At 36.9% G+C, this 26,050-nt stretch overlaps 1 protein-coding gene across 16 annotated transcripts in view; it reads right to left on the reverse strand.

Annotated features, from left to right (window-relative positions):
- ANKS1B (ankyrin repeat and sterile alpha motif domain containing 1B) overlaps window positions 1–26,050 on the reverse strand; it is an 891,644-nt gene that overhangs the window by 406,329 nt on the left and 459,265 nt on the right. For all 16 annotated transcript variants that reach the window (XR_012494067.1, XM_074326203.1, XM_074326202.1 and 13 more), the window contains 2 exons: window positions 22,435–23,021; window positions 20,758–20,830 (listed from right to left, as the gene is read on the reverse strand). Coding sequence is in view for 15 of the 16 variants with exons in the window: in XM_074326203.1 (XP_074182304.1) it covers window positions 20,758–20,830; window positions 22,435–23,021 (660 nt within the window). In the remaining variant the exon portion in view is untranslated. The remainder of the gene's footprint in view (window positions 1–20,757; window positions 20,831–22,434; window positions 23,022–26,050) is intronic.

The following is a 26,050-nucleotide window of genomic DNA, read 5'->3' on the forward strand; positions in this document are numbered from 1 at the left end:
TGAATTACAGAATGAGTTACCAGTAAATAGATTCACTGTGGATAATGTTTGCTTCAGTTTGACTAAACTTTAGAAGGGTTTCTTCCTCACTACAGGCCCTGATCTCTCTTTTCTTAGAGCATTCACTTTAGAAAACTTACAATTGTAAATTGCTTCTCTGCCCCTTTGAGAAGTAAATCTTTTCCCAGTCTCTTGCTGGTTTTACAACCCAGGGATGTCTTTCCCCAGGACCTGGAAGCCATCCTTTGAAATGTAGTCATCAAAGAAGATATTGCCCACATCTCCCAAGGCTCCCATTGCCCACCTCCCAAGGTGGGAGGGTAGGAGTCTAATTTCAATAAACATCAATTAGTAAACACAGATGGCCTAATTGCATTGACCAATCTTCCCCCACGACTGTCCTTAAGTACTTTTCCACTAGCTCACCCCAGCACTTAAAAACTCTCCCACATTTCTTTCAGGGGAGTTGAGTTAAATCTCTATTACAATAGTTTTGAATAAGTCTTTGACTGTTTAACTCCAACCAGTGCAATTTTTCTTTGACACTACAATTAGCAGGCGGAATAAAACTGTAAAACAAATATTTCAAGGCATAAGGAATGGCGATAAGATAAAAATGGGAATGAAGAATAAAAGAAGCCTCTTGTCCTCCTTCACCCCCACTGCTCACCAACCAACCAACCAAACAACAAACCAACCAACCAACCAACCAACCAGATTTTTCTTTAAAGTAAGGGAATAGAAAACAAGTCAATTGCAGAGAGTGCTGAGTGTGGCTCAGATTCAAGCAGAAGATACATTTTAGTTGTTACAAAGATGCTACAATATACATTCGTCTCTTAGAAGTTGGTTGGGCTTTGAGAAGACGAGACGAAAGCTCAAAGTTAGAGACTGTTGTGAGAAAATACACAAGAAGATTCCTTTCACAATGACAGTCAACTCATCTCTCCAGGGGATGCCTAGTTTCCATAAAGCTTCACGTGAAGACCAGCCACTCAGTCTCTAAAGGCTCTGGGAGTGTGCTGGCCTCCTCTAAAGCCAGTCTCTTTTCTGGTCAAGATGACAGAGTAGATAAATGCTGTGTTTGCCTCCTCTCATGACCACATCAAAATTACAGAACAACTATCATTGAGAATTGTCTTAAGTCTAGCTGAACTGAAGTCCCATAACTAAGGCTATAGAGAAGAAGCCATGTCAAGACATGTAGAAGGGGCAGAGACGTAGAATGGGCTGGGCCCACACCCATGTGAGATGGTTAAAAATGGGGAGGGATAGCTGAGCTATGGAGGTCCCCCCTGAGGAGAGAGGAGTTCCAGCCCCATACTAGTTTCCCCAGTCCAGGGATCCAGTGCCAGGAAGAGAAGTCCCATAGCTTCTGGCTGTGAAAACCAGTGGAGATTGAGCCTGACTGAGTCTCAGGCGCTTCTCTAAAGGAACTCGCTCATGGATTTACTCACTGACGGATTTACTCACTCTGAGCTCCAGTGCTGAGGCAGCAGCTCAAAAAGCACCAGAGACCTACAAAGAGGAATTGAATTATTCAGCTGAAGGGCAAGGGCTGGAGGAGCAGCTTTCTCCCAGACAGAAGCGCTGGCAGAATCCATTATTTCTTTGTTGAGCCCTTACCCCTCTCAGCCTGCAGAGGCAGGTAGCCACCATATCTGGGTCTCCATCAACCTGGCTTACACTGTTCGCCCCACCCTGGTGATTCTGAGACCCCACCCAAGTTGCAGATCCACCTAAGGTGCTTCCAGTGACTTTTCCATACAAGCAGCCTGTCTTGGCTTATACTGCAGACTTTCCTAAAATCTCCCAAAGGTTCACAAAGCCCAAACAAGAAGCATCTGGCATCAATGGGCCCCATACCTCTTGCAGAGCAGCCCCAAGCCCGGCATTGGCAGCAAGCCTTGGTTCATGGCTTGGCCTCTTGAGGCACATCTAAGCCCAGTATGAGTGGCTGCCATCTGTGGGTTGCTTTGTGGCTCATGCAAGGTGGCACAAGGCAGGAAACAGGCTATGGCTGAACTTGGCCTGTGGTGGGGTCCCTCCCAGCTTGCATGCCCAGCTTGCACTCCTAGTGGCTGGCTCTAGACAGAGACAGAGCACCACCCAGTTGCCTCCATGGACAACATTCCCACAGGACAGACTGGGCAGGCACCAGAGCTCTGCTAAAGTGAATCATACCCCATAGGATCAGCCTTCACAACAGCTCTTCTACTGTAGTCACGACCAGTCCTTACAACCAATAAACCTGAGGGTCAATCCCTCCCATTGACATGCAGAGAGCAACTAAGTTTCAATTACAACACTAGGGCACACACATCCCACATAAGGGACACACCTGGAGCATCCAGCCCAGGTGACTAGAGAGACTGCATCACTGGGTGCCACAGGACACCTACTACATAAGGCCACTCTACTAAGACCAGGAGATATAGCAGCCCTACCTAATCCATAGAAACAAACACAGGGAGGCAGCCAAAATAGGGAGACAAAGAAAGATGTCCCAAATGAAAGATCATAACAAAGCTCCAGAAAAATAGCTAAACGAAATAGAGACAATCTGTCAGATGCAGGGTTCAAAACACTGGTTATAAGGATGCTCAACGATCTCAGTGAGAACTTTAACAAAGAGATAGGAAACATAAAAATGGAGATAAACATAAAAAAGAAGCAGTCAGAAATAAAGACCACAATAACTAACATGAAGAACACATTAGAGTGAATCAACCGTAGATTAGATTAAGCAGAGGATCGAATCAGTAATTTAGAAGATAAGGAAGCAGGAAACACCCAATCAGAACAGAAAAAAGAAAAAAGAATCCAAAAAAATAAGGACAATTTAAGGGGCCTCTGGGACATATCAAGTGTACTAACATTCACATCATTGGGGTACCAGAAGCAGAAGAGAGAGAACAAGGAATTAAAAACCTATTTGAAGAAATAACAACAGAAAACTTCCCTAATCTGGTGAATGAAATAGACATACAATTCCAGGAAGTACAGAGAGTCCCAAACAAGACAAACCCAAAGAGGCCCACATCAAGATACATCATAATTAAAATGCCAAAGGTTAAAGACAAAGAGAGAATCTTAAAAGCAGCAAGAGAAAAGTAGTTAATCACCTACAAGTGAATTCACATAAGACTGTCAGCTAATTTCTCAATAGAAACTTTGCAGGGCAGAAGAGATTGGCATGAAATATTCAAAGTGATGAAAAACAAGGTTCTACAACCAAAATTACTCTACCTAGAAAGGCTATCATTTAAAATCAAAGACAGATAAAGAGCTTCCCAGACAACAGAAAGCTACAGGAGTTCATCAGCACTAAATCAGTAAATATTACAAGGAATCTTAGAGGGACTTCTTTAAGATGGGAAAAAAATAAATAAAAAAGATGAATAATAAAATGGCAATATCTACATAATTATTAATAATTACTTTCAATATAAATAATTATTTTCAATATAAATGGATTAACTGGTCCAATCAAAAGATAAGGTGGCTAAATGGATAAGAAAACAAGACCCTTACATATGTTGCCTACGAGAGATTCACTTCAATTCGAAAGACACACAAAGACTAAAAGTAAAGGAATGGAAAAATATATTTCATAAAAATGGAAACAAGCAAAAAAACCCACAAAAGCTTGGGTAGCAGTCCTTCTACTGGACAAAACAGACTTTAAAACAAAGTCTATAACAAGAGACAAAGAAGGACCCAGCAATCCTACTTCTGGGCATTTAGCTGATGAAACTGAAAACACTCCTTTGAGGGACATGTGCATCCATATGTTCATTGCAGCATTATTTAGAATAGCCAAGATATGGAGGCAGCCTGGGTGTCCATCAATGGATGAATGGATAAAGAAGAGGAGGTGCATATACATAATGGAATATTAGTCGCCCATAAAAAATGAAATCTTGCCATCTGCAGTAACATGGCTGGACCTAGAGAGTATTATTCTGAGTAGAGTAAGTCAGACAGAGAAAGACAAATGCCATAAGTTTTCACTTATATGTGGAATTTAAAGAATAAAATAAACAAAACAGAAAAATTCATAGATACAGAGAACATTTTGATGGTTTCCAGTTGGGTGGGTGGTTGGGGGAGGTAGGTGAAAAAGGAGAAGGGATTAAGAAGTACAGATTGGTGTTACAAAACAGTCATGGGGATGTACAGTACAGCATAGGAAATATAGTCAATAATTATTGTAATAACTATGTATGGTGGCAGATGGATATTAGATTCATTGGGGTGATCACTTTGCAAGTTATATAAATGTCTAATCACCGTGTTGTACACCTTAAATTAACATAATATTGTATGTCAACTGTAATTGAAAAATAAAAACAATATTAAAATAAAAAGTCAGTCTTTGAGCATTGCTGTCAACTAGAAAGAACATTCTGGCTGATGTCTGAGTCTGTAGAACCAGGGTTATTCTCATGCCCTCCAAGGAAAAATTCAGCATCACTAACCCTTGATGAAACAGAATGGTAGTGGGTGGTGGTCAAACATTTTAAAAGTACTAGAGCACCAGCATGAGTTTTCTTGGTAAAGAAAACATGAGTTCTGAAAATGGATATTAAGACATATTATAAAGTAGAAATAATTAAAACAGTATGGGGCTGACACATGAAAAGATACAGATATATAAAGGAAACACTAGAAAGTGAATAAAAACAAAATATCATTGGACATCAAGCATATAATAAATGTGTATCTCAAATCAGTGAGGACCACCTGAACTATTAACTCATTAAATGATGTGGGGGCAATTGAGTAGTCATCCACAAAAAATAAGATCTTCCCAAATGGAACGGAGGCTCTATGTCTTTCTCTGAGAGGCTTTGCTGATAAATTTAGCATTAATCCTGGAAACATTCAACTCCAGAAATCCAAAGTCTGGCGTACTCTCAGAAGTTTTGAAAATCTTTTTTATATTAATAATTCATTATGAATTACACTTTGTTTGTCTATCAGCATTTTTCCTCCCTCAAGGTGGATGTGTGTACACATACACACATCTATACACACATACATAAACATATATATATATGCGGAAGGAATTCAAAATAAAATACTTTCTTTTAAAATGTATTTGCATCTGTCTTGCAAGAGGCCTCATAGTTTTCATGAGACTCTCAAAGCAAGGGTTAAATATCAGTAAATAATGAACATTATCTCTCATAGACACTTTCCCTTTTCCTACTAAAGTCTAGGCTGCCAGTTTCCTTTGGGTCTAGATGGCCGTGAGCGCAGCATAGCTGGCCCATCTGTCTTCAGGCTCTCTAAGCTCCATACCACACACTCAACCAGTCAGCTGTTAGCATAGTCATTTAAAAAATAATTTATAGCCTACTTTATCAAATTTTTTGAGGAGAGTTTGATTGTATGTTGAATAACAATCACGCACGTGCATGCACACTTGGTCTTATTTCATGGTCCTGGAATTCTCTCTGTTCCTGTTTTTATTAGTGGAGAAAATTGCCCTATTTGTTTTGTTCATAGAGTAAGCACATATTTATTTAATATACAAAAATTAACTAGAAAAATCTATTTTACTGGTCATTTCTTCAAGAAGAAAAGTCTAGTTAAAATATATATACACATTTTTTTGGAAACCTTCCAGAGGGTGAGTGGTCTACGTGTGGATATAAAGGAACTCCTTCACTGGGTACTTATAAACTGTATTCATTTGTCTGGAGAGAAAAATGAATATAATGACCTCTAATTTAAAAGTAGAGAGCTTTCTGGGAAGGCAACATAATAACTGACAGACCTTTACAGGTTACAAGTGCTTTCACATAAATCACCTCATTTAATTACAACAAGAAGTAATACATTTATTATTAGTCTCCTTTTAAAGAATAAGGAAATGAAGGCTCAGAATGATGAAGTAACTTGCCCAAGGTTACACAGCAAGTAAAGGATGGAACTCTGACACTATATTTCATATTCTTTCACTTATGATGAGTAGCTCTCCAATCTCATGGTCATGTAAAATTTTAGATAGTGTTTGTAATTTTATTAAGTACCCCTGAAATCCTGGTACTCAAAGTCATTAACACATAGACCACATTAAATAAAGAGGGCCTTTTTTTAAAGGGTAAGGGAAAATAAAAACATTGATAGTTTAGAACCAATGCTTGTATATATTATGGAGAAAGCTAGCAGTCCTCAAAAGGAAGGTCTTTACCGAGACACTCCCCTAATCACTGTACACCTCGCTACGTATATGTCATAGGTAGAATATTCCTTTTTTCCCCTGGCATTCTAATGAAAGCATTGTTCTTAATCTAGTTATATCTCTTTTATAAAATACCCCATGAGGAATATTCCTTCTAAAGTTTCAGGCTAGGGAAGAGTTCCTTTCTTTGTATGTCTTGATAATATTTCCCTTATAATGATAGTTCTGTAGCCCACTTTTATCTTGGTTGCCAAGAAGCTCAGAGCCAAGTTGGATACTTAGTGGCAGTTATTTTCCTTAGTTTAGGTTTTCTGGAATTTTTTCTTTCCTTTTTCTCCTTTTCACATTTTTTTTTTTTCTCTTTTGAACTATCTGGTTCATATCTTTTACTATTGCTTTAATGGGTTTTATGTTACTGTAATTATATCTTGTATTATAAGCTTTCCCAAGCCTTTTTTGAAGCTAGGCATAGTATATGTATACACAGTCCCAATCTAAATAACACTAATAAGAATATGAGCACTCACTCCATTGAAAAAAATAGCAAGAATATACCAGATGTAAATGGTTTATTTAAATACTTGGGAAGTTCACATAGAAATGTTTGTTGTGAACACACAGGGTAATAGAGTCCTGTTTTGTTGCCTTTATTCTTTATGGTTTTTTTACTGTGTAAGAACACTCAACATGAGATCGACTCACACGTAATGAATTTTTAAGTACACAATACAGTATTGTTAACTACAGTACAAAGTCGAATAACAGATCTCTAGAACTTATCTATCCGGCAGAAGTGAAATTTTATACTCATTGAACAGCAATGCCCCGTTTCACCCTTCCCCAGCCTCTGCCAACCACCATTCTATTCTCTGTTTCTGTGAGTGTGACGATGTAAGAAATCTCATATGCTGCAGACTGAATGTTTATGCCCCTCCAATACTCGTATGTTGAAATCGAATCCCCAGTGTAATGTTTTTTGGAAGTGGAGCCTTCGGGAGGGGTTTAGGTCATGAGGACAGAGCCCCCATGAATGGGATTAGTCCCTTAGTAGTACGGTATAAGGACCCTGATAAAAGAGAGCTCCCTTGTCCCCATCTGCCATGTGAGGACACAGTGAAAAGACCATGAACTAGGAGGCGAGTCCTCATCAGACACTGCACAAGCCAGTGCCTTGATCTTGGATTTCTCAGCCTCCATAATTGTGAGAAATAAATTACCATTGTTCATTAATTACCAGTCTGTGTGGCATTCTGTTAGAGAAGGCTGAATGGACTAACACATATAGTGGAATCATGCAGTGTCTGTCCTTCTGTGACTACTTATTTCACTTAGCATAACGTCCTCCAGGCCAACAGGTACGGGAAAAGTTGTTCAACATCACTTATCGGGGAAATGCAAATCAAAACCACAATGAAATTATTGCCTCATACCTGTTAGAATGTAGGACGGTATATATATATATATATATATATATATATATATATATATATATATATATATAACAAAGATAGCAAATGTTGGCAAGGATGTGGAAAAATTGGAACCCTTGGGAATGTAAAATGGTGCAGCTGCTATGGAAAACAGTATGGAGGCGCCTCAAAAATTAAAAATAGAACTACCATGTGATCCAGCAATCTGACTTCTGGGTATTTATACAAAATAACTGAAATCAGGATCTCAAAGAGATGTATACCCCTGCATGTTCACTGCAGCATTATTCAAAACCAAGAGATGCAAACAACCTAACTGTCCAGTAATGGATCAATGGATAAAGAAAATGTAGTGTATACATACAATAGAATATTATTCGGCTTTTAAAAAAAAGGAAATTGTTCCTTTACTTTTATATTAAAGGCTCAATGTCACTATAAGAAGCATTTCATATTTCAGCAACAGTAGATGATAAGGCATTTGGTATTATATGTTACCTTTTTATTAAAAAATAATAAGCCTTAGCATTTCATTTATGTTTTATGATTATGCACATTTCGCATGATATAAAGAGATAATGGTGGAATTTTCTAAGGAAATTGTTGGTTGATACAGAATTGTATCAAAATTGATACAGAAATCAATTTGTATATATCTCACATATATAATCATATCACATACAATTCTGATTTCTGTGGGAATATGATCCATATGTCACACACACATACACAGATATCAGCACGCACACATTTTTCAAAATAATGGCTACACAAAGAAAATCAGTAAGTATGTAATCTCTGAGGAACAACACTGGGGGAAATGTCCTTTATAGTCTGATTGAGACTAAAAGAGGAAAGGAGAACTGGTCGAGAAGTTAAAAAGTGAACGGAAAGAGGCCTAAGGAATTTTCAGTACTGTCAAATAAAAACAAATACAGACTTCGGCAAGGAGAGACTTAAAAAGACTATGATAGAGAAAACATACCTCCCTCAGGATTTTTAGGCATCTCAAAGTCAAACAGTAAAAAGCTTTTCTTTTATAGGGAGGGTTTGGGGGAAAATGGAGCAAGCAGGTGGAGCTGAGCAGAGAGCAAGAGCAGGGTGGTACAACAACAAATGTTTCTCTCTGTAGTCAGCTGATTCAAAATGAACTGCTAAGCAGAGATGTTCTGTCTTTCAGTAATTGCTCAGATTTGGAGGCCAGCCAAGTTCAAGAACCCCAGGAGAAGACAGATGCCTGACTACAGTTAAGCCAGGTCAATGGGTAAGGAACGGACAATTGTGAGCACTTGACCAGTACATACAACCTACTGAAAAGTATACACTATTTAAATGCTGACTACCTTTTTGTTTTGCCATAAAAATTCCTATTAGAAGCTTAGTGGATTCAAGGAGCAGGCAAAGTATAGTATAGTAGTAGTCCACCCTTATCCACAGTTTCGCTTTCCACAGTTCTGTGGTCCTAAAATATTACATGGAAAATTCCAGAAATAAACAATTTATAAGGTTGATATTGTACACTGGGGCTGGCCCGGTGGCTCAGGTGGTTGGAGCGCCATGCTCCGAACTCCAAGGTTGCCAGTTCGATTCCCACATGGGCCAGTGAGCTGCGCCCTCTACAGCTAAGACTGTGAACAACAACTCTCCTTGGAGCTGGGCTGCCCTGAGCAGCTGCAGGCTGCTGTGTGCTGCCATAGGCTACTGTGGGCTGCTGTGAGCAGCCGGCAGACGACCAGCAACTGACTGCCTCAGTCAGGGGGAGTGCAGGGCTTATTATATCAGCATGGGCCAGGGAGCTGTGTCCTACACAACTAGACTGAGAAACAATGGCTTGAACTGGAGTGGGGGGGCGGGGGTGGAAGAAGGGGGAAAAAAAAAGAATTTGTGCACTGTTCTGAGTAGCATGATGAAATCTTTCTCCATCCTGCTTTGTCCCACCCAAGGTGTAAATCATCTCTTCATCCAGCGTCTCTGTACTATATATTCTCCCCAATAATTAGTCATTTAGGAACTGTCTCGGTTATAAGATCTACTACTATGGTATCACAGTGCTTTTGTGCAAGTAACCCTTATTTCCCTTCATAATGGCCCCAACGCTCAAGAATAGTGATGCTGGCAATTTGGATATGCCAAAGGGAAGCCATAAAGTGAAAGGTAAAAGTTCTCGCTTAATAAGGAAAGAAAAATAATCATATGCTGAGGTCGCTAAGATAGAAAAAGAACAAATCTTCTAGGTAATTGTAAAGAATGAATAATAAATTTTTGCTAGTTTTGCTGTTGTACCTCAAGCTGCAAAAGTTACAGCCACAGCATGTGATAAGTGCTTAGTTAACATGGAAAAGACATTAGATTTGTGGGTGAAGCCAAAGAGAAAATGTGTTCTGATTGATGACAACGTGTTGTGCCAGAAAGCACTGAGCCTACATGAAGACTTCAGCAAGGGCTCCCCTGAAATGAGTGACCACATTCACATAACTTTTATTACAGTATAGTGTTATGATTGTTCTATTTTATTATTAGCTATTGCTGTTAATCTCTTACTGTGCCTAATTTGTAAATTAAACTTTATCATAGGTATGTATGTAGAGGAAAAACAGTATACTCATATATAGGGGTCGGTACTATCCGAGGTTTCAGGCATCCACTGGTGGTCTTGGAACATATCCCTTGTGGACAAAAGAGGGACTACTGTATCAGAGATTCTGCATTTATTCCCACTCGCATCACTAAAGTTCCATCACTAAAGTGCACATGATTTCAGTTAGTCATTGAAGTCTCTGACAAATCTGCATCAGATAAGATTTATTAAGAGAGCTGAGATGCTTAGGAGAAAGTCAGTTTTGCATATAAAAACAAAGAACACATCTATCTTACAGACATATATCAATTAAATTATGCATTTATTATATTAATATATCTAAAAGGCATTGTAAAATGACAAACTGGCAACATTCCTAGAAGAACCTAGATGAAATACACATCCTTGAGATGTATCAGTCATTTGTCTTTAAGAAAAGTGGAAAGCTTTAAAGAAGGACATTCTGCCAAAGCGTAACCCATTAAACAAAAGATAAAAATATGAGTCATAGAATTAAAGAGTTGGAAAGGATCTAGTCCCACCTTTTCATTTTCAAGTAAGGAAACTGAGGTTCATTGTGAGGTTTTCCTAATCACACAGCAAGTTAGTGCAGAGGTGGGAGTAGCAATCAGATCAGAGTTCGTGAACCCGCTGAGGCTGAACTTCAGGAGGGCAATTTTGTTTCATAGGTTGTTTACTGATTACAAAAACAAGGTAAAGCTATGATTTATTGTTAAATGAGAAGAACAAGTTGAAGAGAAATGCATATAGAGCGATTTCATGTTTTTAAAGTACATCTATCTATCTATATCTATCTATCTATCTATCTATCTATCTATCTATCTATCTATCTATCTATCTATCTAATTATCAGTCATCTATCTCCCATCGATTTGGGATTGCCTGAAATTGGAGAAAAGAGTGGAAATATATAACCGAGGCTAACATTGGCCGTTCACAGGAGGGATAAAGCAAAGGGATAAGAAAAAAAGTGTAATAAAATAGAATTTTGTGGAATGGTATATGAAAATAAAGATTGCAAAATTATATCTATAAAGTTATTATTAATACATAGAAATTGGAAAAATACATAAAAAAAGACTAGAAAGTCACTAGAATATGAGAGCAGACCAGAACATGGACAAAAGAGAAAACAACTTTGTGATCAAAATTATGGATATTTTAAAATTTGTATAGTTATTTTAAAAGCGTTTTCAGTAACATAAAAAAATAAAAATAAATACAAGTCAAATGAATCTCTTTTCTGAAATCACTGAAATATCTATTTTAACTCAAATCTAACAAAAAGACTTAATTATGTATTTATTAACAAACCTTTAACTATCAGTATTAATGGTGATAATGTTTTATGTTTACATATATGTGTATATATGTGTCTCTATATAAATAAATACATATTTGTTTACTAAATTAGCATATACTTTCTTCATTGAATGGTGTAGACAATGAAAGTAAAAGTAATGTATACTCACTGTAAAAACTTTCAGGAGAGTTTTTTAGGAGAGCAGAAAATAAAAATCAATGATAATCTCATGCAGAGATAGCCACAGTTAATTTTCTTTCATCTGTCCTTCCAGATCTTTTTTATGCATGTGTATTCAAAATGGGATTATAATTTACTTCAGCTAATTTTTTCACTAAGTAATATATTATGGCTATATTTCCATGGTAATAAATATAATATCACTTTTAATGAGATAGTTAACATTTCATCATAGGAAATTACAGTAATCCATTTTACAAATTTTCTCTTAATGGTCATTTGGTTAAATTCTATTTTTTAAAATGATCCTAAACTGCTGAAGTATGCATCTTTACATACACATTGATCTTGTCCTGTTTCTTCTGTAAGAAGATACAGTCCTATGAGTGATACTGCTGGGTATTATTGTTTTTAATTGTTTAAAACATTTCATTTCCTAACTTTCTATAAGTTTATACTTGAGCATCAAAAATACTAGTAAATGAAAGTTTAGATTTGAGTATCAAAAATACTAGTAGATAAGAAACCTTTGTTATCAGTACAGCGTATCATAGATGTAACCAGTGTGAGCTATAAAGTTTTTCTCATGGGTAAGCCGTCCATGTTTATCACTTAATTGATTATATTTCTGGAAAACAAATTTATACCTAAAAACAATCATTAAAATGATGCATAACTTATGAAGGTCTATTATCTATATTTCACATTATTCCTAATTATTATTTTAGCTTCCACTCTCACTGGTATGAAGTCATTAATGGTGGACTTTGTAAAATGCACTGACATTTATAAAGAAGTCATTCAACTAACTAGTATTTTTAAAGTGTCTACAAAGAAGACTCTGCAACTGTTTTCAGCTTTATGTTGAATGCTCAGGGAGTATGGTCTTTTAGGAATATCATGCATATCTTTAAGATACTTATATATATTTGAAATAATGAGCTATTATCCTTTGTTTCTTTGGAAATCATTTTAAGAGATAAATTAATAGGAGGGAAAAAAGAAGTCAAGGAAGGGAGATGTCATATATTATGGTCTGCTATATACCAAGAATGTAGCTACTTTCTCATTAGATCTTCCCAATTATATCAAGGGAAGGTAGATGTTATTTGTTATAGCTGCTTTTTGTATGAAGAAGTGAGGTTTTGGTTGATGAAATAATTTTCCCAAGGTCCCACAGCTGGTAATTGTTAGAGTTGATGTTCAAACCTGTGTCTATATAGGTAAGATATTTTGCCTCAAAAAAAAAAAAAAAAGTTTTTAACAACTGGAACTTCCTATGACAGAATGTATTGTCTCTATAAGTAGTGAGTTTATCATCATGGGAAAGATAGAAGCAGATGTTGATGCTAGTTGGTCATACATGAAAGATGTTATGGAAAGTATTCCGGTACAAGTGGAAGACTGTACTTGCTCACTTCTCTAGACCACATCTAGAAGGTTAAATATTTTGCTGAACTGAAAATAATGTATCAGTTCTAAGTATTGATACATCACAGGCAAATATTAGGCCACGGAATGGTACTCAACTGTCACACTTAAGAGAAACTTAATTTCACTTATAGAAATTTTGCTAATAAATATTACTGGTAATTTCAAAACCAGAGAATCTAATGAACAAAATATATATATATTATGTAGGTTATTTTAGTTTTTAATAACTACATATTTGGAAGGAATGGTGTTAAATAAATTTTAGTGTCTCTTGTGCTAAGAACACCATTGTTTGGTTGATAAACACTATCTTTTGATAAAGATTAGATAACTCATGCTAGTCTAATGATTACTATAACTCACAATTCTACATAGTTATCCTATTATTAAGGGATTTCTTGGATTTAATCTATCTAAAAAAATAACTAAGTCACTCAGTGAAGTGTTATATAAAGTAATGATAAAAACAAGTCCCCTCTTGATTTAGACAAAATAGTGTGCTTGTGTGTTAACATATTCTACTACCTACCTTCCCCAGTTGGTTCTATTAAAAAATAGTGCTGTGAAAAGAAATAAAAATAAAAAATAAATTATGCCTGTTGCAAAGCATTTCACAGAAAGGCTTTTACGTGCAATTTAACAGTTCATGAAAAAAAGAATATTACTGGAGGCAAGAGAAATTCTTCCTCTGACAATAAGTGAAACTCAGGTCATGATCAGCATTTATGCATTCACTTTTGGGAGGTAGAAGAGATTCAGAGCTGTGATTCATTTAGATGTATGACCATGTGGCCTGTGCTCTGGGGACTGAGCTAGAGCCTTCCATAACAAGAGTCAGGCTTTGCTAAGAGGAAGTGGTTGTTTCTACACCTAAACATACTCAGTGCACATGAGTATGATTTGAATTAAAGAGAGAAGCAAAGAGCTGGCTTCTGCTGTTCTGTGCACGCAGCATATTTTATTGAAGGGAGCATAGGTTGCAGGAAGAAGAAAATCTGTATTTGAAGCAGCTGACTTCGATAAGTTACTTAACTTTTTTTGAGCCTTTCTTCATCTGTAAAGTGGGTATAATAACACCTCACGGAGTTATTTTGAGAATTGAATGCAAAAATGTTCACAGGAATAAACCGCACAGCATCTGACACACAGAAAGAATGGAATACATTTCAGCTTCTTTCCTCTTTGTCATTTCTCTAACATAGTGACTGTGGGAAATTGTAAATACATTTTTTTCAAAGTGCTCTCTCTTTAAAACTCTTTTTTAAAAGAGTTTGAGGAATGATATTCCCATCAGCAATCTCAGCAGGACAGCTATCAGCTGAATCAATGGCAAAGTACCTCCTGATGCAGAGCTAGAGATCTAGTAGCAAATGTCAGAGGCCTGGGAGCAGCCTGGGGAGCTGTGGGGCTACCTGCCCTAGCCACCCAGAAACCCAAATGAGCCCCTCTTTGAGAAAAGGGTCATGGGAGCTCTCTCTACTCTCACAGACCAAGGAGAAGGTGGGGCTTCGATCATGAGGAGAGACAACACTTACTGTGCTTTAGTGAGTTCCCAAATTCCTAGAAACGCTTCATGGAGGGTCTCTACAGCTATGAGGGACTGAACTGTACTGGCCCTCAGCCTCTTGAAGGAAGAGGAGCAAAAGGTTAGAAAGTGGGGTGTGGGATTAACATTCGCTACTGTTTCCAGAGCTAATGTGTTTTCTGAAAAAAAAGACCTAGCCGGACCATCAGCTCTAATGCGTCTTTTGGAGCAAAAATTAGTATAAGACCAGGTATTATATTATATCATATCTCATCATATCATATCATATCATATCATATCATATCATATCATATCATATCATATCATATCATATCATATCATATCTGGTATTATATTATATTATATTACATTACATTATATTATATTAAAGACCCAGTCTTCTATTAAAATAAGACCGGGTCTTCTGTTAATTTTTGCTCCAAAACATGCATTAGATCTGATGGTCTGGCTAGGTCTTATTTTTGGGGAAACACGGTATGTATTTTCCAGAAAATGGCTTATGAATTATGCTTTATGCAATATAGACAGTGTAGCTTATGATAAAATCCTTCATAAATTCATTTTAATAGCTTTCATTTATAATTAAAATCTAGCTGGAATTCATATATTGGCAAAAGTAGGTTTTTAAAAGATGAGACTCTAGATATTTCTCTTTGAATACAATTGAACCTTAAGTATAAGAAAAACAATCCCAGCCTTAAAACATACTTTTTAACGAAATACTATTTTTTAAAATTCATGTACTTGACATCAATCTAATCCAGTCCTTACATCTGAAGTCTGTTTAGTGTAACAGAAGATAATTAAAGACAGTGCAGAAATAGGAAGGTGTTTATAAGATTATCTGCCACCCTGGTATTGGAAAATCTGGGCACTCGATTACTCTGCATTATTTGCTGTTGTGGAATGACAGGCAGGTCCTGTGGAGCCAATTATTGCCTCCACTTTACTTAAGTGATCCTCAGTCTCATCAAGATCATCAAACTGATTCTTAGAAAGTGTGACAACCTGAAGCAGTTCCAATGAACAGGGTAAATTTCCTAACTTGGAAGTGCTTCCTTGTGATACCGTGTTTCCCCGAAAATAAGACCAGGTCTTATATATACAAGGACAATGGTTAAAAAATAAATGATATGGATGGACCTAGAGAAAATTATGCTGAGTGAAATAAGTCAGATGGAGAAAGACAAATACCATATGATCTCACTTATATGTGGAATCTAAAGAAAAGAATAAACGAGCAAACTAAACAGAAACAGTCTGAGATACAGAGGAAAAAATGAGGGTTGCTAAATGTGAGGGGGTTGGGGATGAGGGAGAAGGTGAGGGGATTAGAAAGCACAATTGGTAACCATAAGATTGTCAAGGGGATGCGAAAGACAGTTTGGGGAATATAATCAATAATGTTGTAAAGATTTTGTAGTTTCCGATGGGCACTTGTCTTATTAGGGAGACCACTTCAAGGACAGTGTAGATGCCTGACCACTGCGCTGTATACCTGAAGCTGAAGCTGAATAATAATGAATTTCAACTATAATTATATATATATATATACAGTCACAGTATGTGGAGTACAGCATAAGGAATAGAGACAGTGGAAATGTAATGGTCATACGGTGTCAGAGGGGTAGTAGATTCGGGAAGGGAGCTTATCACTTTGTGAGGGTATAAATGTCTTACTATTACGTTGTTTTGTACACCTGAAACTAATAAAAAAAATTAAAAAAAAAAAACTTCAAGAAAGACTCTACATGAAAACAACTTAGAATATGATAGTTATCTCTTAACCACAATACTCACTGATCAAAAAAGGGTTTCCCTGTGTGGTGTACACGCTAATTGGAAAAACAGTCATGCATACTAGTAGTTGGAGAAGAAGCAAGAACATTTATACTTATGGGTCACCTGGTACATTCTAGGCTATAGTCGTACAAGTGTATTTTTAATTTTGCTGCAGTTTTATGAGGTGATTGTGAAAAACCTGAATTTACAGGTGAGGAAGTTGACATCAAAGATATCACAAAGCAAAGCTAAGATCTCAAGCCAAGTCCATATAACTTCAAAACCTATTCTTCGAAAACAATCCTACACATAGAAGTACATGATGATATAGATTGTACTATCACATCACAATCCAGCATCACTAAAAAAGGATGTTCTACATAACATGAGGAATTCAGTATAATTGAATCCTACTGCCAATGCTAATTTGTTTGGCATTTAAATCTGATTTCAAGTGGGAAACCAGAGTTTACGTTTGTGAAAATTATGTATTAATATTATTCTGAGGGAGCATCTAAGGGACTGACCTAAAATAAATTCAGTAAACTTTATTTACTTTTATTTCTATCTTAGTCCTGGATAGTTGAGGTTGCTGGATAAGTTTCAAACTACAATGTAATTGCTGAGGAAATTTAAAAAAAAAAAAGAGGAAAGTGATTTTTATGAGTGCAATTGGTTACATGTTTCATGGAGACTGTTCAAACTTTGAGCTGGTTCATATTTATAGGTGTGAAGATGAGAGTGTTTCAAATCCCTTTCTGCCAATAAATATTTTGTTTACAAAATACCTGAAATTACAAAGATGGAGGTTTGGGCAAGAGCAAACAAAAACATTGAAACAAAATGGGCAAGGGCATGGAAAATGCAATGCTAATCCTTGATCCGTCATACATCTCCATTGCTGATGATTTTATTCTCCTAATCATCCTCTGAGGTTTTTAGCAACAAACATCATAAACATTCATAAAACTATGCAGCTCTGTTAAAGCTGGGCATAGTACTTGGCTTAGTGGCTTCCAAAGCAAAGTTCCAGGCACGACAACACATACTATGTAAAGTTGTATTTCTTCTCGCTAATTCTAAAGTTACCTCCCAGGAATTTCATTGTACATCTCTTCCCCACTGTCAAGCAAAAAGAGGATACTCAGATTTCAGAAAAACAGTTTAGACCATTTAAATTAACACCTTCTAGATGTTTCTCTTTTCTTTGCCAGGGTGCCCTGGAGTTTTATGCTGTTTTTTAGTAACTACTCTTCTCTGGTACCTCTTGAAAATTGGACTTGCACCATCTGTATTACAATTGACACACCACAATGCCAGGGGATACAACAATGAAGACTGAGGGACTAGCTGGCATCATAAAGTCCTTAAAGAAAGGGCTGATGTGTGTTTATTTGGAAGTGGCCACAGTGTCAAACACAACGTCTCCCTCAGGATAGGGCAAGGAGAGAGCTGAAAGATAATGCATACCTACGTGTCAGACTCTACATACATGCCATTGCACAAAGTCTCTACCATGATCCTATATTAATATCCCCATTTCTGTCGATGGGGAAACTGAGTGAGTTGCCTAAGATCATGCAGTTAGTAAACAGTAGAGCTGAGAGCTGAATTCATGTCCATCTGACATTTAATTTCACCATGTGATTTCCCGACTATACTCTGTACCAGATACATTATTTGTGGAATGTCATCTCCGTGGGGCTATCGTCTCTCTAGTTCTATCCAGCCTCAAGAGGAAAAAGCTTGCAGCCCAGTAAAGTTGTAATTCACAAATGGCCGAATGGCCAACTGGAATACCACGTTATGGTCAATCGCTTAGTACCTAATTAGTGTCTAATTAAGAGGTGAAAATTAAGATGCATACAGTAGCAGTCTTTGTTAATAGTAACGACACTTTGCTTTGAGGACTGAGTCTATACTTTCATTTTTATTATCACTGTAGAAAAATAGTAAATAAAGGCAGCAGGTAGGATGGCAACAGGAGAGGTGGAAAGACGAGAACTAAGGAACAACAATCTGTGGATTTGTTTACCACTAAAATGACCTTCAAAGGCAGCTTTGCCTGAGTGGCATTTTTAACATTTACCCTTATTTTCCTTATAATCATATTTATAACATTTTTACAATTTTATGGTACTATCTGTTTGAAGAATTTTAGAATGTTAAAGTTCAATGTCACCTACGTCTTCCAACAGAGAAGCACTAGGTCTCTGCTTGGACATTCTCGGTATCAGGGAATTTACTTCTGATAAGAAAATAAATTCTCACCTTTACCTTCAATCAAAAATATGCATCCTACAGCTTTTTTAAAATTATTCTGTAAGCATATCTGAAAGAATTATGGGGCAACATACATTCCTAGGTTAGATCTTCGGATCCTAGGAAAGTTTATCAGCGTTTCTGGATAAGATATCTGGCGACTCATGCTATCACAGAGCTAGTATCATACTTGTGTCGCTAAATGTGGGCACACAATTTTGGTACTTTTTCATAATGTTTCAATTTTAAAAATCTAAAACAAATATGCCTTTCATAAAAACATCGTTTAACTTGTAAAAACATTATCACTTAATTAACATGGTGCCTAGCCACGTTAGGATATTAAGTTCTTACTTGTCCCTAGCACATGAGAAATGAGTGAGGTGCTCGAAAAGGGTCTCATTTTAGACCTGAATATTCCATAACAGCAACCCCAGATTTCAGTGTCACTTCTCATCCACTCAGGCCCAGCACACCACGAGAGAGCTATTCTACAACTAACCTGTGCTGAAGAGTCACGTGGAGCGCTGTTTAAAAGGCCCTCGTGACTAGTCAAGGGTCCACAAAGTCCCATCACTGGAAACCCTATCATATATTCAGGCTTCTTTGACACAGATCTTAATCTTATTATCTCTACAGAAACATCAACTATTATTGCTAACTTAAACACGAGAAACATGAGCTGTTCTGGGAGCTTAGAAATCACCTGTGTTAACTCCATATGCTATAAACTTATTTAATCTACAGTTACACCACTACTTAGTGACAGGGTAGAACGGAGTCAGGTCTTTTGACCCTTTCCAGAACAGCAGTTCATTTAGTATGAATATTACTGTTGTTTTCAGGTTTAGGCATCTGGTATTTAACATCATCTATCAGTATCAAGCAAAGTCTTGAAAGAAAGTCTCAAATGGCCGTTTACTCTGAGCCTTTATTGTAGGGCAGAAAACAATATGTTGTAAGAGTAATATATTAGACAGTGATTACAAGACCGAGTACTTAGGAGACATTCTGCCAGGTATTCTGGAATACGTGAAGATGAGTAACACATAGTTCTTGCCATACTGGCGCGTACAACTTGGAAGTTGTCAATCATTTTGGCCAGGATAAATGCGATATTTCACTGAATGAGAAATAGTCGTGCATTACATCATGATAGTCCACAACACTTTGAAGTGCCTCAGAATTATCTCTATGTGAAGTTGAGACTCCATTAATGTTAACTGGCATAGTAAAATATAGCCCATGGGGGGAAAAGAAATCTCTCAATGTGCTAAATCAATATATGAGGTCTGACAATTACATTCTCAAACTTGTTGCAACGATATTGCTAGCTTTATTTGATATCAGAGGGATTCTTCATTATGAATTTGTACCAAATGGACAAACAGTGAACCAAGTTTACAATCTGAAAGTGCTGAAAAGGCTGCGTGAAAAACTTAAAACGATCTGAACTTTTCACCAACAATTCATGGCTCTTGCATCATGACAATGCACCAGCTCACAGGGCACTGTCTGTGAGGTAGTTTTCAGCCAGTAAACAAATAACTGTATTGGAACACCCTCCCTACTCACCCTATCTGCCCCCAATGATTTCTTTCTTTACCCAAAGATGAAGGAAATATTGAAAGGAAGACATTTGGATGACCTCAGGACATCAAGGGTAATACAATGATGGCTCTGATGGCCATTCCAGAAAAAGAGTTTCAAAATTGCTTTGAAGGGTGGACTAGGCACTTGCGTCAGTGCATAGCTTCCCAAGGGGAGTACTTCGAAGGTGACTATAGTGATATTCAGCAATGAGGTATGTAGCACTTTTTCTAGGATGAGTTTGCGAACTTAATTGTCTGACCTCATACTTATAATTGATATTGTTTAAGGTCATGGTTGTTTGGTATGAGTGGAAGGAAAGCATTCATAGTTGTTGTTATTATAATAAAACATGAAATTATCTAAAGACTCCTATCATTGTCTAGCTAGTTCTTGAGCACATTTATTCATTACAATATAGAAGAAAATTTTCCTTACTTGCGGTCTCACCATTCATTTCTTCAAGTCCACTGTTAATTCCAACATCTATGGAACTCATTATTTTGTCAATCTGTGAGAAACAGAAAGCATAGAAATGAATCATGACATTCACTTTTAGCTCAGCATTTTAAAATAATGTTTAAATGCCAGAAGCATATATTCTTGATATTATTACCACTGCAATACCATAATGAAGAAACTGACAGAGAAAGGGTTAAAGGAAGCAGACATCTTTTGAATTGCTTTTAAAAATATAAATTATTTTTCCCTTTCTTAAACTTTTCTTTGTATTTCCTAAAAAAAGGAACTTTGTTCACACCTACATGGGTGAGTTAGGAATTGTGTATTCTTTAAACTTTGTAGGAGAAAGGTGCTGAGAAAAAAATTCATGGACGATATCTGTCCACTAAGGCATGCATCTCATCTGATGGGTGAAGGGGTGGGTTTCAGTTTGTGGGCAAGGCCATTGGATCCAAGATCGTACTGAATGGTTTGACCAGTCACAAGCTGATTTGTGGCATGTAATCACAAAAATGAAGGCAAGGAAAGAATTTAATTCTAAGAGATAAGTTAAATATTAATTAATTCTGCCTCATTCCCAAAAGGATTTCAGATGTTATTCAAAGAGTTAATAAATATAAGAAATAGACTTGAACAAACTATCAATCCAGTAGTATGGGATTTATAGGAAGAAATGACTGTCTGAGCTTTAGCCATTCATGGTTTAATCCCCCTCCTTATCATTCTAGGAATCCTAGTAAGACAGCAGGTTTCAGAAGGGACAATGAGCATTTTTAGTTAAATGTCTCATTTTGTTCAGATGCAGAGGGAATGGGTGATTTTCCCCAAACATCTCAATTCAGAATGTCAATATCAGAACAATTTCCATTTCTAGTTTTCAGAGTACTATAGTGACCTATTGTGTTTGAAAACACAATCCAACTGGTGCAGTCTTTTGAGCGACAAAATGTGACATGTTTGAATGAAATGCTAAAGGAGAGTATGGCCCATTCTTTGAAGCAATTCAACAAAAAGCAAGAAATGTCATTATTTCATGATGCCGTCCTCCTTAGGGACAAGAATAATATTCCATAACCTTACAAGGGCACTTACTTACACTCTGAGTAACTCTATGAAATTAAAGAATTTGTCTTTAGATAGAGCTTAAATTGGTGATAGCGGCCTCCAACACATTGTTTTCTTTAGTGTCTTTCTGATACTTGTAAAATGGAACTATTACTTTGTATTTATTATAAGATTCTAAGATCTTCTGGAAATATAGATACTTTCAAGAAGGGAGATGAACTAACAAGGAATTTAGCAAGTAGCAAAATGATACAGGGCAGCAAAAATACAAAGATTTTTCTCAATTTGTCAGCTGCAGCGCTTGCGAGGGCATAATGTGAACATTCTCTTGTACCTCATAGCTAGTTATTACTTCTGCTTGATATCAATTTCTATGGAAACGCTAGATTTCCCGACAAGTGGGGAATTGTTTGTTTTTACACTCACTGTGAAATCCACAGCATCACGTATTACCCCTAGAACCTTTTCCTTCCACTTAGAGCTGTATGCGTTTGTTAATTTTTTCTTTTGCCTCTGAAAGACTTAAGCTGAAAATCCTTCTCCCAAACCTCCCTCAACTCCAAAGCCTTAAATAAAGAACAGGCTTACTTCTTCCCATTCAGAAGTGAAGGATGGCGTTCTTTCAGAATTCCCTTTAGAACTGTGTTCAGCAGTTGAAGATTCACTCCAGTTAACTCTCGATGTTTTCTCATTCGAAGGGTAGGTAATGAGATCAGAATCCGATTTAGACACATTTTTTGATAAGTGCATATCAATCAGGGCTTTTGGCAATGACCTTATCCTCCCCAGCGTGCAGGCTCTCTCCACAAATCCTCCTGTGTTCACAATCCACTGGTCCCCATTCCGGGATCCACTCCTCGACGTTCTTGTGCCAACAATGGTATGGTTTTCAAGGGGGTTGCTTTTTTTGTGGAAAATTGTCCTACTGACCACTTTGGGTTTAATTTTCTTTACCAAAGGTTCTGAGTTCTTTTCTATTGGAGACGGTTTGAAAGGCAAAGTATTATTTGCCAAACTGACTTCATTGTGTCCTTCACGTTCGTCCCTTTTTCCATAGAGATGGAATGGATTTTCAGGGGACTCACAGGCTGGGGAGGATCCATGCAGAAGGCCTGCAAATTGCCCAGGATCATATTCTTTTGGGGGATCATTGTCCTCCTGTTGAGAGAGGTCATCTACAAGAGAGAGGAAGGATGTCAGGATGCTTGTTTCTAAATAACTCTGGAAACCCTGAGACCATAGCTGTGCCCTGTCAAACTTGCACAATACCCAGACATTTGATTTATTGCTACACGATGATACCCCCATAAATGTACAGAGCTGTATAGTCAAATAAATGTGTGTGTGCATGCATGTGTGTATGCAAGAGAGAGAGAGAGAGAGAGAGAGAGAGAGAGAGAGAGAGAGAGAGAGAGGAGAGAGCTACAGAGAGAGAACTGGATCTTTCTGACACACCTTAGAGTGCATTTCAAAGGTATGAACTAGGTATTAAATTAGTAATTGCATACCCTTCTCCCTTGTCCACAGGGTGTATGTTTTATATTGGATGACAAAATTGGTTTCCTTAAAGTGAGACACTCACGTCCCAACGCCCCCACTGAATTGAGTCACTGTTCAGTAGGACATCAGGCAGGTAAATCAAGATCATGTATAATGACATCTTTCTGTCCTTCCCCAGCAAATAAATTCAAAAACAAAACCTTGAAAAGAAGTATAATTGGAAGTAATTTAGGGTTAATAATCCTAATAGTGTTACTTTAAATATGATATTAAGAATAATTCCACTCAGATTATATAATTTAGACAAAAAGAATTTGTTCAGGCTTAACACAGGCAAACAATGCAATCCAATATCTCTAAAAAGTGAGACTCTTTTACAAGAAACTGATGTTGAACTATTAACACAAAGCTATCTTTTTCTTTTTTCTCTAAGATACCATTAGTTATTTTTGAGTTTCTTCAGGTCTTTGAAAACTCAATGCAGAAAGGAAACCAAAGAACAATGATGATTTTTATTTTCATGTTTTCTAAGATGAAACATTTTTTCTAAGATAAATGTTCTCTGAGATTTAAAATATGCCTTAATTTGTCTTCTAAAGATATACTGTGTGAAAACCTGGCCAAAGAACTTAGCAAAGGAAGTCAGTTTACTTTTGTGACTGGTCATTTTAACTCATTTGGCTGAATATTTGTCACAATCAACAGTTAAATCACCCAATAAGCCCATAACCCAATCTTGTAAAAAAATCAAATTCTGTGTAGCCAGTATCGTAAATAACAATGACAAATCCAAAACTGAGTGGCTTACTCACACTTTAAAGAACACCAAAGATTTTATAAATTAATAAGTAACAGTTAATAGGAATGTGTTATTTACTAGGCATTGAATTAGGGGTCATATTTACATCATCTCATTTGATCCTCATAACAACTCTGTGAAATTATTAATAATAATCATGATTTTCTGATAGATATGGCCAGAATATTGAATTCATATATTTACACAAATTGGCAACCACAATAGGTATTTGCCCAGAGGATGCTACAGACAAACTGACTTTCTTTGTTCAAGTTTGGTCCCAGGCCCCTATACTGTTCTCTCCCTTAGAGCTCATTGAAGCAGGTTTGTTCCTGGCTTTCCATATCCCCAGACCTCACCCCGATTCCTGCTTGGCTTTTCCTAACAGACAATGTCCCCCTGCCACATCTATCGGAATGGTGTCCTGAGATGAAAGAAAGATGAGTGATAGGAAGAGAGGCCCAAGAGACAATCTAAAAGAGCAACAATTTGCACCCATCCAGTACTATTATAATCACTTTATCTTCCCACAAAAACTCTGTCTCTTTCTAGTGTAGCAACACTATGTCCTTGACAACACTCCATTTTGTCTTCCCCTCACAACTGAGACCCTTTTTGGAATAGACTACTGGATGGAGAGTCAGGAAAGGCAGCTTTGAACTCTCTCTAAAGGCTAGAATTTATGGCCTATTATGTACATTTTTTAGAAGTCAAAATTAACACTGAGACAACTTAAGATGCTGAAGTTTCCCCAGCTAGTAAGTGGTTAAGCTGAGATTCAAACTAAGGTCTATCAGATTCCCATACCCCTTGACCTGGAAAATATATCACTATTAAGATAAAAGAATAATCTAGGATTCAAGGAAAATAAAGTATGGCCTTTGTGAGGAGGGACTTGTTTCATGTTTATGACTGTTTCTGGAATTTGGGACAAGTGGATTAAAAGCATTTTTTTTCCTGCTTCATTTAAGTATGCTAATACTATGAGGTATTAGCTCGTAAATAAAATCAGGTATTTTGTTTCAATTTATTTTCTCTTTTCTTCCTAGGTTACTTGGCTCCCCCACAATGCTTTGCAACATAAGTAGGTTGGTATGGAATGACAGTAGTAGGGAAACAATGTAAAAGGAAGAAGGAATTCTGAAATAAGGAAGTTGAGAATTTTATTTTGAAAGTTGATGAAGAAAGTTGAAGAGTTTGAGTTTGAAAGGACAACTGAAAAGAACGAGCCTATTGTGGGAAAAAGATTTTGTAAATCTCAGTCAAGAGGCTTCTGACCATGTTCTCGATAATGAGAGTTCTAGAGGCATAATATTATTTAAAGTTTTCTGTGAATATTATTATTAGGTTATCATCCTCTCTGTGGTTTGACCAAAATGACTATATACTCACAACTAAAAAAAGCTTTATGCTGTCCAAGTCCTCTAGTCATAAACAGTCACTTCCCTAAGAATTTAGTTAGTTTATAAAATTAGTCCTTGGAATAATAGCTTTTAGCATCATGACAGATGGTAACATTTTTGCTCAGAGATATGAAAGGGCAAATGTTATTTGCTTATTTCAATGGCCATCCTCTAAGGATTACTCAAATCAAAGTCAAAGAGAATTTGATATGAAACCTCCTGAAATGCCAGTTTGGTGGAACTGATTTCAGTTATGGCCCCAATCGGCAGTGGTTCCCTGTAGCCACACCCCACCTATATCCAGTCCTCCCATATGATCTGGATGTGGCCACGTGACTCGCTTTGGTCAATGGGACAAGAGCAACCATGATATAAGCGGAGACTTGAAAAGCACTTGTGCATTGAGGCTTGTTCGCTTGCTGCTCTTGGAACCTGCTGTCACGTGAACAAGCTCAGCCTGGCCTGCTGGATGATGAAATGATACATTACCCAACTGTTTGAG

The sequence above is a fragment of the Rhinolophus sinicus genome, linkage group LG02 (genome assembly GCF_036562045.2).
Source record: "Rhinolophus sinicus isolate RSC01 linkage group LG02, ASM3656204v1, whole genome shotgun sequence".
Taxonomy (NCBI): domain Eukaryota; kingdom Metazoa; phylum Chordata; class Mammalia; order Chiroptera; family Rhinolophidae; genus Rhinolophus; species Rhinolophus sinicus.